Source organism: Anarrhichthys ocellatus, unplaced genomic scaffold (assembly GCF_004355925.1).
Source record: "Anarrhichthys ocellatus isolate YVR2014 unplaced genomic scaffold, GSC_Weel_1.0 scaffold13, whole genome shotgun sequence".
NCBI classification, from domain to species: domain Eukaryota; kingdom Metazoa; phylum Chordata; class Actinopteri; order Perciformes; family Anarhichadidae; genus Anarrhichthys; species Anarrhichthys ocellatus.
The window spans coordinates 2,806,031-2,821,484 of record NW_022280043.1 but is presented as its reverse complement, the minus strand read 5'-3'; the positions used below and the strand labels follow the sequence as shown (position 1 = coordinate 2,821,484).

The 15,454-nt window shown below is 42.4% G+C and overlaps 1 protein-coding gene across 1 annotated transcript in view; it reads left to right on the top strand.

The window, feature by feature from the left end:
• The first annotated feature begins 1,832 nt into the window (after nt 1-1,832).
• znf804b (zinc finger protein 804B) overlaps nt 1,833-15,454 on the top strand; it is a 28,334-nt gene continuing 14,712 nt past the window's right edge. The window contains 2 exon segments of the mRNA XM_031853179.1: nt 1,833-1,949; nt 2,074-2,390. Coding sequence (XP_031709039.1) covers nt 2,238-2,390 — 153 coding nt within the window. The 5' untranslated portion in view covers nt 1,833-1,949; nt 2,074-2,237.

Sequence of the window (15,454 nt, the reverse complement as noted above, 5' to 3'; positions counted from 1 at the left end):
AAAAAGCAACGTTGCTTTGACTAACAATGCTCCGAGGCTAGTTCCTGAAGTGATGCAGGCAGCTACAAAGGGCCGTGGTTTGAGAGGGCTGAGAAGTGGCAGCACCTGGCCTCGAGGACTGGACAGAAAATGCTGTAGAATGAGAGAATGAGTAGGTTGCGGAGGAGCAACAGTTTGATGAAGAGTAGGAGGTGGCCGAGAATAATATGTTTGCAAAAGTACAAGGGTCAGCCATATTTGTATTAGAAGTGTTTGGAAGTTAAAAACTGTAATAGAAACCAAAAGGTTTTTCACAAGGTGTCCTTTGGGTGTTTTTGTTGAATAACCGATGCGATGAGCGAAAGTTTTTGTTGAGGTTCCTTTTTTCTGTGCATCAAAACAACAGCAGCACCTTGGTTGTTTTTCTAACTTTGATTTAGTCACTGCAGGAAGGCAGATATTTAAAGAGCTTAAAGCAGAAGATAGCTGCACTAAATCTAACGACTTGGGAGGATGAGTAGCATATCAGAGTCAGACTTTTTTTTTTTTAAACATAACTCATCTACAGTGACAGGTGTCCTACCTTAAATAAAGCTGAAACCTGATAACAACAGGAAAGTTGTGCTCACCTGAATGATATATGTGTTTTCTGTGCACATACTGTACATCAAGTTTAAAAAAAGAGCAGAAAGTGGACTCTCTTCCCAGGCTGTGACTTGTCCCTCTGTGTCCTTTTACCTCATGTTTACCTCTAAAACCCAGAGCTGTCTGTAGCGCTCAGTGTTGACGTTGAGCACAAAAGGCACCCTAATCCCGGGCTGAATATGCATGACGCGCCGCGGTGCTGTGGCTGCTCGCAGCTTAATAGTTTCAGCACCGCGCTGGTGAACAGCGCCATACACCGCTCAGACACACTGAGGCTCAGCTGCAGCTAGTTCCGAGCTACTCTTTGACGGCACCCGGCGCAGTTTGACAGGCCGAGCCGGAGAAAGACCCTTTTATCTGTAATCAAATTGGCTCCGAGGTTGCAACTGAGTGAGGTTTCATTTTCCCCTGACGATACCGAGATCTTGTAAAAAAGCATGGCGCTTTTACTTTGATGCCCTCAAAAAGAAAAAAAAGAAGGAGACAGGGGTGAGGGTGGACCAGATAAAATAACAGAGTGAGAGATTGGCACATTGTCGGTGGCTCACTTACAGATATTCTTAAATCGCACACAAGTTTATCACCATTCCTTCTCAGAAAGATGAGAAAGAGAAGAAGAAACTGAAAGAAAGGAGAAATGGAAGAGGGAGGGGGTACTTCAATTCGTAGTTGCTCAAGCACAGCGCGGACAGAAGTGATTCCCCCAACCCCTGTCCCAGTATGGGCACGGGCTGCATATTATGGGCTACAGCAGACAGCTCCAGTGCAGCCACCGGGAAGAGAGAGAGAGAGAGAGAGAGAGAGAGAGAGAGAGAGAGAGAGAGATTTCTTCCTTGAGAGGGAATCTGAACCACTTCAGCCTGGCTGCGCTGGAGCCCGACAATAACTACTACAGCACTGCTCTGGATGGATGTGGCGTCTCTCACACCTCGCACCGTCGGAATTTAATACACAGGACGTGTGATTTTAATCAATAGTGAGCAGAGGAAAATAGAAAGGGTCAGATGTTTTCCCTTTCTTTATTCTTCGACGTGCATGAAGAAGAGGCGCACCTGCGAGAGTGCGTGTACCCCCTTTCTTTACTGAGAACTCCATTTGGGCTGCTGCTGCTGCTGCTTGGCTGAGGCTGCACACACTTTACAGACAGGACCAGTGCGAGAGAGAGAGAAAGAGAGAGAGAGAGAGAGAGAGAGAGAGAGAGAGGAGGGGTGAAACAGAGATTGGATGGATTCATCTCCTCCTCTGGCACTCCACAGGCTCTCATTCATTTTTTTAAGCCCGACCGACGACAGCATGCCAAGCGCAGACTCAAGCGGCGGAGCTCGGTCAGTATAACATCCATGTCTCTCACTCTTTCTGTCTCTTTTTGTCCATTTCTGTTAGCAGTTCTCACATACATCGCTTAAGCAGGTCTTCACCTTCTCATCTTGTCTCCCTTTTTGAATGCAGCCACATACTTTCCAACACAGGACCGGAGTGAGACGCCCTCCTTCGCACCGGCCCGGTTGCGCTCTCACCCACTGCCCGCATTTGCGCGGGACCCGACTTTGGTGACCTTCGGGACACTGCTGACACCCAGGACCCGACGCAGGGAAGTGAGGCACCCATTGTATATGGACCCAAAGCCCCGTGAGGCCCCTGGGATGGCGTGCAGCGCGTGTTACTACCTGGTTATCAGCTCCACACACCTGAGCAATGGACACTTTCGGCGCGTCAAGGGGGTCTTCAGAGGACCACTGTGTCCAACCGCAACCAGTGATTCACCGGTAGGAGAACAAGCTGAATTTCTTAAGTGTGTGTGTGTGTGTGTGTGTGAGTGTGTGTGTGGAGAGAGACGGTATGCTTGTAAAAGAGTCAATTTCAGCCACTTTTTCCACTTTCTCTTGTGACTCTTTCATCATAAGGGTTGGGAAAACGGTGGGAACGTCCTCACAAGTATATGAAAGTGTGTCTGTAAGTGTAAAGTGTCTGCAGGATATAAGAATAGAGACCTACTGGCACATCTGAGGAGGAGGATATTTTTGGAAGGGGTGGTCTTTTTTCTTTTTGTGAGCCACAAAAAAGAAGATTTTTGTTTGTAGAGGACAGTTAGATGGGGATATGTTAAACAGATGAGAAATTAGGTATCCAACCATGAAGCCATTGTCCCTCCATGCCTCCTTCTCTCTCGCGGCTATGGGAATTAAACGAATCAAATTACATTAGTGCTTTCAGGAGGAGATGAGTTGCCCAGCTGAAAATAGCACTAATTACCTGGGGAGTATTTGTTAGGTGTGTGTGTGTGTGTGGGTGTGTGTGTGTGTCTATGAGTGTGTATGTGAGTGTATGTATGTGTGTCACCTGCCAACAACTTCCTGACCTTTCCCTGATGCCTGTGGTTCCTTTGAGCCACCAAACTGGCATTTAGTTGCAAACTGGGTCTCAGTTTGTGTGCACTTACTGACTGTGTATTTTTGTACTTGTACACTTGTAGAGACAAAGAAAGAGTGTGTGACAGAGTGAGAGAGAGAAAGAGAGAGAGAGAGAGAGGGGGGGGGGGAGAGCGAGAAAGAGAGAGAGGAGGAGAGACAGCTAAGAAAATAACAGTACATGTAAATATGTACATGATATTTTGGACTGTGTGAATTTGTGTGTGTGTGTTCTAGATTCAGGAGCTGCTCGGAGGGTCTCTGGTAATCACACATTATTCATGAGCTCTTAATGTGAGACGAGACAAACTGGCGGAGCTGATGACAAGTTTGATGAGAAAGGAGGAAAGGAGCAGCTGGTATGAGCGTGTCTATGTGTGTGTGCGCGTGTTCATACTCAAGTCATTACCAGTCTGTCATGTTCGGCCCGCGCTCACTGTGTGATGGGAATGAGCGAACAGTGTTGAGCAGACACAGTCAGACTGGCAGAGATGCTGCAAAGTGTCATATTAACAAACAAACATACAAACTTTTGCATACACACATACACGCAGAGATGGGCTAAAAAAAGTAGTTAAAGAGATCGTTACTGCACACACTCTCTACAGTATGTATACATCTTCATTTCTAGAAATTAGGGCTCCCCTTTTAAATTTGATCATTTGAATTATCTATCTCGGAGCCCATTCATCTCCTTGTAGAATCATCAAATGCTCATTTTTTTATTGCACACGCAATCAGTTAAGTTATGTCTCAGAAACAAGACCGATTCCTCAGAGGAAGTCTAATTTGGATGCTCTTGAAGCGTACTGACTATATCCGGCACATCTACATATTTGAAATGATGAATGCAGTTGCCTATTTTTCAGGCATTTGCTAATTGTATTCCTTTTAGCATGTTATGAACATTTATTTTAAGAGACTTGACACTTGTGCTATCTTTACAATGTACCAAATCTTTTCAGTTTCTGTCAAAACTTCCCAGTAAGGGATGAGTATGAAAACAAAATACTTTTTGAGTGCAGACCAAAATCTGTCTGTAGAATTATTGAACGGTGTCATGTATCATCAGAGGTGGACTTGAAACAATTAGTCAATTAATCAATATTTGGATTGACAGATCTGCAACTATTTTTGTAAATGATTAACTACCTTTTGATGAATTGTTATCTATATTGATATGAACTCAATATCTTTGGATTTTTAACTGTTGCTCAGACAAAATGAGCAATATGAAGGCCAGTCTGGAATCTGGGAAATTGTGATGGATACATTTCACAATTTACAGTCATTTTATTGACCAAACAATGAAGTATTGAATCTTCAAAATGATAAGCAGGCTATTGAACTAATAATGATTAATAGTTGCATACTAACCAAAAGCATGTTGATTCTTAGGCTTGTTGAATTATTTTTTGATTAGATATTGACTTAAATCAGGAAAGCGCTAACTTTACTCAAACTACAAAGTTTGTTTAACATACAGTGAGCAATGTGGCATATTTTGCTATATGTAAAAAAACATGTTCATATTCCATAAACTAAGATATCTAAAGAAATACTGGTTTGGTATCAGCACCAAAACTCAGGAGTTGCATAATTTTCAGACGGTATTGTGCAATAAGGCTGTTATTATTTGAAAAATATCCTGATTCAAGCCTTCACTCTGCTGAAGTGTCCCCAATCAAAACATTGAATCCACACTCAGGGTTTGACAGGCTCAAGTATAGCAGACCTCTATGTGGACAAAAGCAAAAATAGAAATGTTGAGTTCATAGTATCCTCTTAAAGCTGATGGCTTTCAGAAATAGCTGTCATTCGTGGTAGGAAGGACATCATTTACCTCCATGTCATAACTAATGTAGATAAGTGTGTGGAAAGATGTCAGTGCTGGAAAATGCTATGTAAGTAGGAATGGAAGGTCGAAAAAAAAAAGAAGAGATTTATCCGTATTAGTTTAGACATGGCCAATGTATGGGCCTGTCAGCATGATAAACAGTGAGCGCTTGTGGACAAGTATAGTTCAAAAGTGACCTCTTGTGTTAGGCTGAAAAACAGAGAGCAGGTGAGTTTAACACACCTCTCCAAGACATGCTGAGCAACATATTTTTGCACCTGGCCGTTCTGTTGTAGAGGATGCGGCGCAACCCAGCACTACAACGAGCTGCTCTTTGATTTAGCTTAGATCAGTGGAGCACAAAGGATATCTCAACTCGGATTTGTCAGGGGTAACTTTTTGTGTCTTCGCTTTGATAAGGCATTGCAGCATTAACAAAATACTGGGCGCCTATGAATGGTAAAGAAAAGCCGTCTAGACACACGGCCCCCTTTCTTTCCCTTTCATAACAAATCCTCTTGTGTTTGTCAAGAGTTCTGTGCTTTGTTGTTTGGTTAGCTTCCCTGTGGAATGCTGCGGTATGTCTAGATTAGGATTTTGCTCATTACTCGTTTATCATCACTAATTAGTCATTGTGATAGGTCTCTCGGACGTGTCTAAAGTTTGGTTCCCGTATGTACATTAGTGCTTAATCATCATTGGTGAGTCATTCTTCAAACTCTCATTAACACTTCAAAGGTTTTTCATTTTTGCTCTCAGCATGGAGGGAGGACAGGAGGAGAGACGTAGAAAGGTGTGTGCAAAGAGGTGCTGCCCTCATGTATCCCTTCATGTATCCCTTCATTCAAACAGATCCAAACTGAATCTTACCTATCATGTCTCTTGCTGTCTCTTGTCCAAATATCCCTCAATCCCTTTCCCTCTGTCTCCCCATTTCCCTTTAGAAACGCCTCCCTCTGTAGAATATTATAGCTTTGTGTGTATGCATACTTCAACTGAGGACCACTTTGATGTATATTTCACTGCCGTTGCAGAAAACAGATGAATCGTTGGCTATACCGCAAAGTGTCAAAGTAAGCGCGAATGGGCCTGTGCGTATATGTGTGTGTCTATGTATGTGACTCTGTATGCAACCTTGTGTTTTCATTGATTCCGCAGGGAGCTGAACAGTGTTTATGTAGATGAGGTGGCATTTAAACATATGCCCCGAACAATTATCTTGAAACAAGTATTCAGCTGCACAAAAAAACACCGCCATGTTCGGAGTGAGTCAAGTACTTAGCTGCAAATATTAAGCCATCAGGGGACAGAGGTGAGATGAGCCAACTGGCTCACCATTTGCCGTGCCAGTTTGCCCATGCGGGTGTGGGCATCTTAGTGTGCAGTTAATGATGATCATAATAATAAGTGACAGATTCAGTATCAAAGAACTCGCTGGGGACGATCAAGCTGGTAATAGCATCTTGACATTCATGAAGTTTGACAAATGTCAGAAAGAAAGAGATTAGTTAAATGTGAGTTAAAAGTGATTTTAATTAAAAAAGGTGTTTGTGATACAAGCATAAAGCAGCAATACAGTTCTTGAGTCTTGTATTGTCAGAAAAGCTATTTCAGTCATGGCCCCTAATGCAGCTGCAGTCACTCATTCATACAGTGTAATGATAATACACACACACACACACACACACATACCAATGCAACCATCAGGCCCTAGTGGAGCAGTTTGAGAGCGAGCAGGTGAGTGCTGCTGAATACTAAAGTCCTGCATGACTGGCCCATTCCTGCTGACCACTGCAAAGTGCTCCCACTGATCACTGCTAATGTCCTCCATCACAGTTTACACTCAACACTCTGGAGAGAGAGAGTGTGTGCTGGGGAGAAAGGTGGATAATTGGGACAGATGGGTGAGATAGGATGACGAGGTAGAGGAGTCAGACAGTTGGCATCGATTTTAACACTCTCAAGCCTTTATTGACATTTCATTTAGCTAATGAATTCATTAGTGCTTCATAGCATAATAACCTCTACTTGATAACCAGGATGGTTCCCTAGAGCACGTCTCCCACACACATACACACACACACACACACATACACACCTCTGTTTCTTTTTATTTTACCGAGCAATTTCTCTCCCTGTCTGTTGCACTGTGTAACTTTTAAATTAACCTTAGTTTGAGGTGACACAACCTGCCAGTGCAGCACGCCCTCAAAATGATAAAGAAAGAGAGAAGCCTGAGATGTACAAGAAGATTCATCTCTGCCTATGTATTGGTGCCTTTGTGCTTATGCTCGGGTGTACTTGCCAGCTTTAGTGCTTGTTCACCTCTGAGATGGAGATGATCTTTATTCAATTTCAGTCACTCTTTTTTTGTGTGTCTTTGACCTGCTGCTCATTCGAAACGCAATCATGCACACAAACACACAAACACACACACACACACAATCCTGACTTGCATGGATTGAATGACCGTTTTTAAACTTATCCAAAAGCTGTTTTATCAGTCACATAAAGGATGATGTTTGACCCAGAAGACGTGTGTTTGTACATATTTACAGCCCTCCATTTGAACTAAAAGTTCTATCAGACTTAAAATGCTTGTTTATGAACTGGAAGCATTTATTTATTTATGTTTGGTTCTATTGCTTGAGAGTTAAAAATTGTCTGTATGGATGTCTGTGGTGCCGAGCTGAACTGTGTGGGGGTGAGCACGTTTGGAGAGGGCTGAGATTTTTTGGTAATCATTTTGCTTCATCATGAGGTTTGCAAACATCTGTAAAGTGCACATCCTGGTATTAGATGTACAGTATGTAACGAGTGACACACAAATTATCATGCATGCGCACACACACGGACAGCACAGATGGCCAGCCTCTCATTTTGTATATTACCTCGGGACAGCTGTTAGTCTGTGTGGTCATTAGTGATCGCAGCATCAGGTAAATTACCTGGAGACACATCAGCACATGAACACACACACACACACACACACACACACATACACGCACACACACACACACACACACACTGACATACAATTAGTGAGTGTTTGATAATTATAGGATGTTTGATGAACCATCTGGAACACCAGCACAGGTAGAAACTGACAGAAATGCTCGAAAAATTTAAAAACGTGCAAAGCGAGCCGACGAGTGAGAGATAAAGACATTAAAGTGTTTTTGTTTCATTGCCATTAGGATGCCATGTCTCATTCAAGGTTTGGTCTTACACTCTTTTAATCTCTTTGACTCTTCATGCTCTATCTCAGCCCTTTTTCTCTTTTTTTAACTATAATTTCTGCCTCTCTGTCTCTTCTCCACTCCATTTCTCTAGGCGATACCTTTGCTCCAATCCCCCTCTCCCTGACACTCTTTTTATCTCCCTCTCCTATTGCTTTTCGTCTCATCTCTCCAGCCCATTCATTTTTTAACAGGTCAACGGTTCAACCGTTTAGGCCTTTAAATCATAGTGTGTGTGTGTGTGTGTGTGTGTACAGTATGCCTATATGGGACTTTGTGTGTGTGTGTGTAGGTGATGGGAGTAATAATGCAGTAGCGATATTGCTGAAAACCCCTTGAAGGAATGAAAGAAAAGAGAGGGTGTGCTTTATTTTGCTGGTCAGTATTTCTGTTCTTCAATAACCCCCATTTTACTCCGCTTTCTATTCTGCTGCACTATATAGATTCATGCTTTCATGTACTGAGCATATGTGGGAAACAATTATAGCTCCATTAACTCAGGGTGTATATGCCTGCATGAGCAGGTGGGTGTGCACGTTACACATAGTATTTGCACCTGTGTGCTTGAATGCCTGCATGCGTGTCTCCACCACTGACACACTGGGCCAGGATTAAGAGCAGCTCAGACAAATTAATTATCTCTTCTCTGGAGGAGAGATGACTGAAATAGAGTCTGCAAACCAGCTCCTCGTGGTTGAGCAGAAGCCCAGGAATTACTCCCAGCCTAGCAGAGAGCAAGGGGCCTCCTTCTGAAAAAACAACAACTTGGATTTCATCCTCAGCTTGATGTTCAGATCATATTTCTTCTCACTTTTCATGTGCATAAGGCCAATTTATAAAAATAACTGCGACTGAAAGAAGACGAGCAGGCACGTTGCATTTATAGATCAAAGTGGCAGAGGAATTTTAATGCATATGAACAAGTTTCCCTTCCCTGAAATCGTTGACATAAGATCAAGGCTGCCATGTTTTGCATTGCCTTGTCTTGCACAGAATAGGCTGTTTTGGTGCATAGTGTGCTGCTGAGTACACCAATACACAAACACAGACAGCTTCAATTCATAGCCTGAGAACTGAGAGATTGACATAATGATTTAAAACCTATTATAAAAAACATTGGTCATTCGGATGTTGCAAATCTAATTTGAATGTCTGCTGTCTGGGAAAAAAACTGTATTATCAGTGGGGCTTCGTTGAATAGTTAATGATTCTGCTGTGTCTGCCACAGCCTCTTACCCCTGACCTTTTCACCATTCCCTTATGACCTCTGAGAGATAGCCCTGGGGAAAATAAGTGATGAAAAGGTCAATGCGAGGGTCAAGGAGTCCGATAAAAAGGTTTTTATTGGGCTATTACCTTATTATATCTCTGTGTACCTATAGGAATACACTGCTTGTATGTGTGCACATAAGGCACAGTATCATAGAGTAGAATGCCATGGTACATACACACAGGAAGGTTAACAAAAAAAAGACAAGAGCACAAGCGATGCAGAAATCCATGTAGTATTATAATAACACTGTGCGTTCACTCTGGTGTGCTCTCATGTTTATTTATCAAAGCAGATAGGACCTACTAGGACATTCTAGTAGCACGGGGTCGGCCATGCATCAGTAACAATGCATCACATTATGTCAGACTTACCTCCACCAGCAGCACGAGCCATGATGCAGACACTAATAATTCATGCCGTTTGCTTCAACCAGCCTTCACATCAGCCATGATGCCGAGAACAACCCACCATTATCGTGAGCAGCAGCATTCCTGTGCTTAGCAGATTGGAGATGCCAGGCGCCCAGCTTAGCGCTGGGCAGAAATGTCCTGGCTGCGCACTGCAAGGATGGCAGGATCACAGTGGTCTGCAAGCATCCTCCAGCTACCAGCCACCAGGCCTTGGCTACCTCCTTTATATGGGCAGCGTGCCTGTTTCCTATATATTTGGCGCGATTGTGCTTGCACATTCCTGCAAGAGTCTGCTACGGGGCCTTCTTACCCTTGCTGTGAGGTATATTCGTACCCTGTGGTACGGGATTAGTCACAACGCTGAATGGGAAGACATGGAAACAGCAGCAGGGGAGGAGAGTAAGGGGAGAGGAGAGGAAACCCCACAAAGATGAGAGGAAACGTGTGGGTGGATTGTGTGAGTTCATGTGTGCCTGCACACCATGGGTATTCATCAATTTCCCTAACATTCTCTACTTTTCCTCTGCCATGAAACCCAGAGGCAAGAAGTAAACACAAACTCTATCAAATCTCCTTCTCTCTGCCTCTGTTAGTTTCTCTCTCAGCCATTCCTCCTGTTTCACACTTCTCTCCAATTGTAAAGTTAGCTATGCGTGTGTGTGTGTTTGATTGATTGATAAGTGAAACGTCTCTGTTGTCTTGTCGGAAACAAGTATAATGTGAGGTCCGGAGGATGTGGAACATATTCTCTTTAATCTCTGAATGTGCAGGTGTTGCAGCTGCTTAGTGCTTGTCGTGAACAGCATAAGTCCCGTTCTAAATTCTGTATCGCAGCGTGAAGTTACTTATCTCTTCCAGGTATGGCAGACGTGTGTTTTTGGAAACTGATTGAAAAAAAAAAAGCTTGAGTCATGCACTTCACATAGCAAGACAAAATTGATCAATTTTGTGTGTTTGGCTGCATGTGGGTGTGTGTTTGTGTTTATGTGTGAGCGTGTGAAAAATAGCAGCGTGTGATTTATGTAAATGAGTGTCATCGGCCGAGGAGGAGGCAGAATTCCCAGGCCTGATGAGTGGCTTAATGATTCATCAGCCTGGCTGAGGCAGGCATCAATATTGGATGACAGAGTGGGTCATACAGGATTGCTCGCCCCTTGATTAAAGTGCTCCACAGCTAAACGCCTCACTTCCTCCCTCTTCTCCCCCTACCTTCTGCGAGGATGAATACAGAAATGTGCCGTATTCGCACACCCCCTCACACACACACACACACACACACACACACACACATTTGCACACATGGTCACAGAAAAAAAGAGAAAGACACAATTTAAAGCTTTATAATTTGTCTGTACGGAAATGGAACCTTTCTCTCTGGAGATATGACAGCAACATAAATGTTCTTTCTCTCCTCTCCACGCACAGAGTGGAGGGAGTCATTTTCCCTCTGTCTCTCTCTTTAAGCTGTATGGGGGTGTTGGTGTGACAGGACAAATCTCTGTCTATTAGGAGACATAAACCTCTAAACCCCGAGCTACACGGCCATACATACTAATGCAACCATACAGAGGGCTGGATAGAAGTTGGGAACGATAGCGAAGACACACTGAGAAAGGAGGAGATCTGGAGAGCAGAGAGATGGAAGGAGGGAGAGCATGATGTTGAAAGCAGAGAGAGTCCTGGTGGGATTTCAATCCCCGGCCAGCACAGGGTCTTAACTGCTACACAATCTTTGAGTACAGCAAAACCAGCTTTAACAAAGTCGGACTAACGTGCACCACAGAGTGAGTTTGTGTGCGTCTCCCCTGTGTGAGTGTGATGATGTTGTACCAAACAGTTCATTCCAGCCTTCTCGTCCGTAGCATCATTAATTTGCCATTCATGCGCTCATACTCTAATGTGCCAGAGAAAAGATCACTCACTCTTATTGGCCACACTCATGTTATCCCTTGATAGCACCAATGAACCACACACAGTGAACATGCACACACACACACACACACACACAAATGCTCACCCAATCATAAATGCCTGAAAGTCAGCAATCATTCCTCAATTCAGCGACAGCAGAAACCAATCGCTCTCGCTCAGCCATCCTCGCTCCCCTCATCTGTGAGTTTGGCGAGATTTAGTCGAGCGTTAAGAGTGCAGCGTCTAATCTGCAATCGCATTAATCCTGTTCTTTAAATCTGTCTCTTCCCAAACTGATTACCTTCATCTTCTTAACTTGTCTTTCACTCTAATCTGTATTATCACACTCTGACAGATTACAGTCGCAGTTTGATCACTCCAACAGATAGTGACGCAATCCTCTTTGAGGCAGTCAATCAGCTGTCTTGTCTGGACAGACGGAGTCCTGTACATTACGTGTGTTTGGTGTGTGTGCGTGTGTGTATGTACCAACTTAGCTACACTGTATATCCATTTATCCATGCTGGGTTTTCAATTGTGTCTGCAATTTAAATGTCAAGGGTGTATAGTCCATATAATTCCATTTTTCTGCCAGCTGGGAGAGGAACGCATTTAATACTGGAGATGACATTTAGCAAGAGGGGAAAGAAGACTGATCAGCACACAGATGGAAGGACACATTGTTACTTGGACTCTAAGACTATGCTTTGTAATCTTTTAGTGGTCTTCATTAGTTTATCTGCCTTTGTTTTTATGTTATCATGAGATAAGCCAGGATAGGGTATCAAAGAGGTGCATATACATACAAAGCATATACAGTATAAATGTAGACATTTCAGAGACTGTGCCTAAAGTTCACCTCTCTATCCTTTATACCAACCGTATACCTTTGTCTCCCTGTAATTGGATTATGATGTTCTCCTTAATGTGCAGAAAGGAAAAGGAAATCTTCGCCTTTCAGAGAAACATATGCAAGTCCCTGAAGAGCACTGTGAGTGAGTGGTATGATCATAAAAATACATTTAAATTCACTGAGGACACCACAGTTTGTAGAACAGCAGGGTATTTTAGGAATTTGCATGCACGCTTTCATGCATTTGTGCTTCTGCCTTGATCCCACCCCAACACAAAATGTATCCACAAAACGACTGGAAAGAATCTATGGGTCACGTTTGTTCAAGTGGAGAAAATGTCTTAAGATGTCCTCTGCTTTTCTTTTTTTTTTGCCCCGGTGAATCAGTCCAGCATGATCCAGGGGCCGAACTCACATTGTATTCGGGATGAAATGAACACTGAGATTGAGAGAGGAGGGAGAGGATGATGAGAGGTGGGTAGATTTTAAATGTGGCACCGAATAGGACGGATCAATGATACAGTGCATGAATAACTCTGTGATAATAAGGGAGCCGTGTTGAATGAGGAGAAGATGGAGAGAATGAAGGCAGTGAGGATGGACAGATCCTTGGCCTTGCATTATGATGGACAAATAATTAATTTTGATAGCTTGCCGGTGATTGTTTGATCGGACCTTGAGACAAATCCTAGATTTATGACCCAAACAGGAGAGCGGTGCAATTTGTTCATTCCCAAGCTTCCTGCTGTTGCCCCAGACGAAAGCAGTAGGCTACAGTTATGACTTTGTGTGTCGTTTGTCTTTTGAACACCCATCTCTCATTATTCCCCCCCCCCCCCCCCCTCTTTTATATTTGGATGTGATATGTCATCCGTTGTACACAGACTGTAACCTGTAGCTTTCTTTTTTTTTTTATAGCAAAAATCTATTAGGCAGCATTGATGCCTATATTTGTGTTTAGAGTAGATTTATTTGTAACAGTACAAGTGTAACACAGTACAGTAAACAACATGCGAAAGCAGCACTTACCTTGCAGCCTGTAAATATTAAGACAGTGACATATTTTAAGGTTTTTTTTTGGCTTTGGCGTATTAGATTGACTACAAGGTTAAAGTGTTGACTTTCACCTTTAAGTGTTTCTGAGTGAGTGTTCATTCATATTCAGTAAACAATGTAAAACATACAGATTTCCATTTTAATAAAGAGTCAATTTTAGGACAGTGCAGCAGGACAATGGGCCTCATGCAAGAACCACTCGTATGAAAAGATTTGTTCTTAAGCGGCTTGTACAAGTAATCTTCCCGTATTTTGAATTTTCACTTAGGTACGAACACAGTGGTTAAGATCTCTTGTAGGAGGCATGTGAAAATAGTCTGCTGTTATCCAAAATTAGTTTTTCACTAATGGATTGTATATTTTATTACTTTGAAGTAAAATCCTATAATTACACTTTATTATTAAGTTGACATTTTCCTGTTTGACTTTGCAATTTTAATTATGATATAATTCAAAATTGCCTATTGTATAACACTACAGTATCAGTATGAATATCTCAAGCTGTAAAACAGCTTAAAGTATGCACTAATTGAAGTTTAATTTGTCTCTGTATTTAATAAGGTAATTGAGAAATATAACCAGGTGCGTCGTGGCAAACTAGCTTATTTTGAATGCCTTAGCGAATCAGGCCCTTGGAAGAGAGCGTCCTAATATTTGCCGACAGATGGCTGTTTCTTCACATGAAGGTTTATGCAAGTCGTTGTCCTGGGGAATATCTTCCGTTGCAATGCCTGCAACATCACATTTAATGGCACATATTATTTGAGGCATTTTCATAATGAACTATTTTGCCTTTATTCCACTGACAGTATGAGCCTCAGGTGACACACCATTAACAGCGCTCGTTATTTTCTTCCATTCCGTGGCTTAAGCACGGTCCCTTAAGCAGGCCGACGCTGTTATAAAGTATCGATTTTTCTTTATGGATCTCTGAAAGCAGGACCAAAAATCTCCAAACTTGTAAAGTTATCTTTTTATTCTTTGGTGTCATGTTCATAAATGAACACTTCCGGACATATAGGCCAGGACAAATAGCCTGATATGATGAAACTGGAGCTTTAATGATGCTAATCTACAATTCTCATGAATGAACGCTCATTTACGCACAGGTGGCATTCATCATGTTTACTGTGGTTGTTTACAGTTATATGAAGTTAGGAGCAATTGCTGAATTTGACGTGGCTCACTCGTACGAGCCCACGGAAAAAAGTTCTGATAAGAATACTAAAATGTTCTTGCATGAGGCCCAACGATCCTAAACATACAGACAAGGCAATGGAGATGTTTTTAAGGCAAAACAGTGAACTTTTCTTAACTAACCAAATCAGTCACTTGATCTCAATCCAACTGAACATCTGTTTAATTGGTAAGAGATTGCTGCACTACAGGCCTGACTAGAGAGGCTACCTAAGTGTCTGCTGATGTTTGTGGGTCTCAGAGTTCAAGCAGTCACTGACAGTTTATGTTTGTTGCAAATGTAAAGTTACTTTTGGATCCCCAAAATTGGAGGTTATTTTTAAAAAAGGGATGCAATTCCCATATCAAGTCACTAAAGCACCTTTATAATTCTGGAAGAAGGAGCTTTAGCTCTTTGGGATTGTTCTGTTTCAAATGCCATTTGCAGGATTACAGACCCAACAAAATAGAAAAAGTACACTCGGGAAAGATAGAAAGATGGATAGATAGATAGATAGATAGATAGATAGATAGATAGATCTCGGGTTTAAGGATCAGATCCAGGGAGAAGCACACCTCATTTCAACGAAACAACACAGGGCAAATTTGCAAATATAATCCCTTCATCATTTATTCATTCAGTTTGTTTGTCTTGCATTCTGCTCAA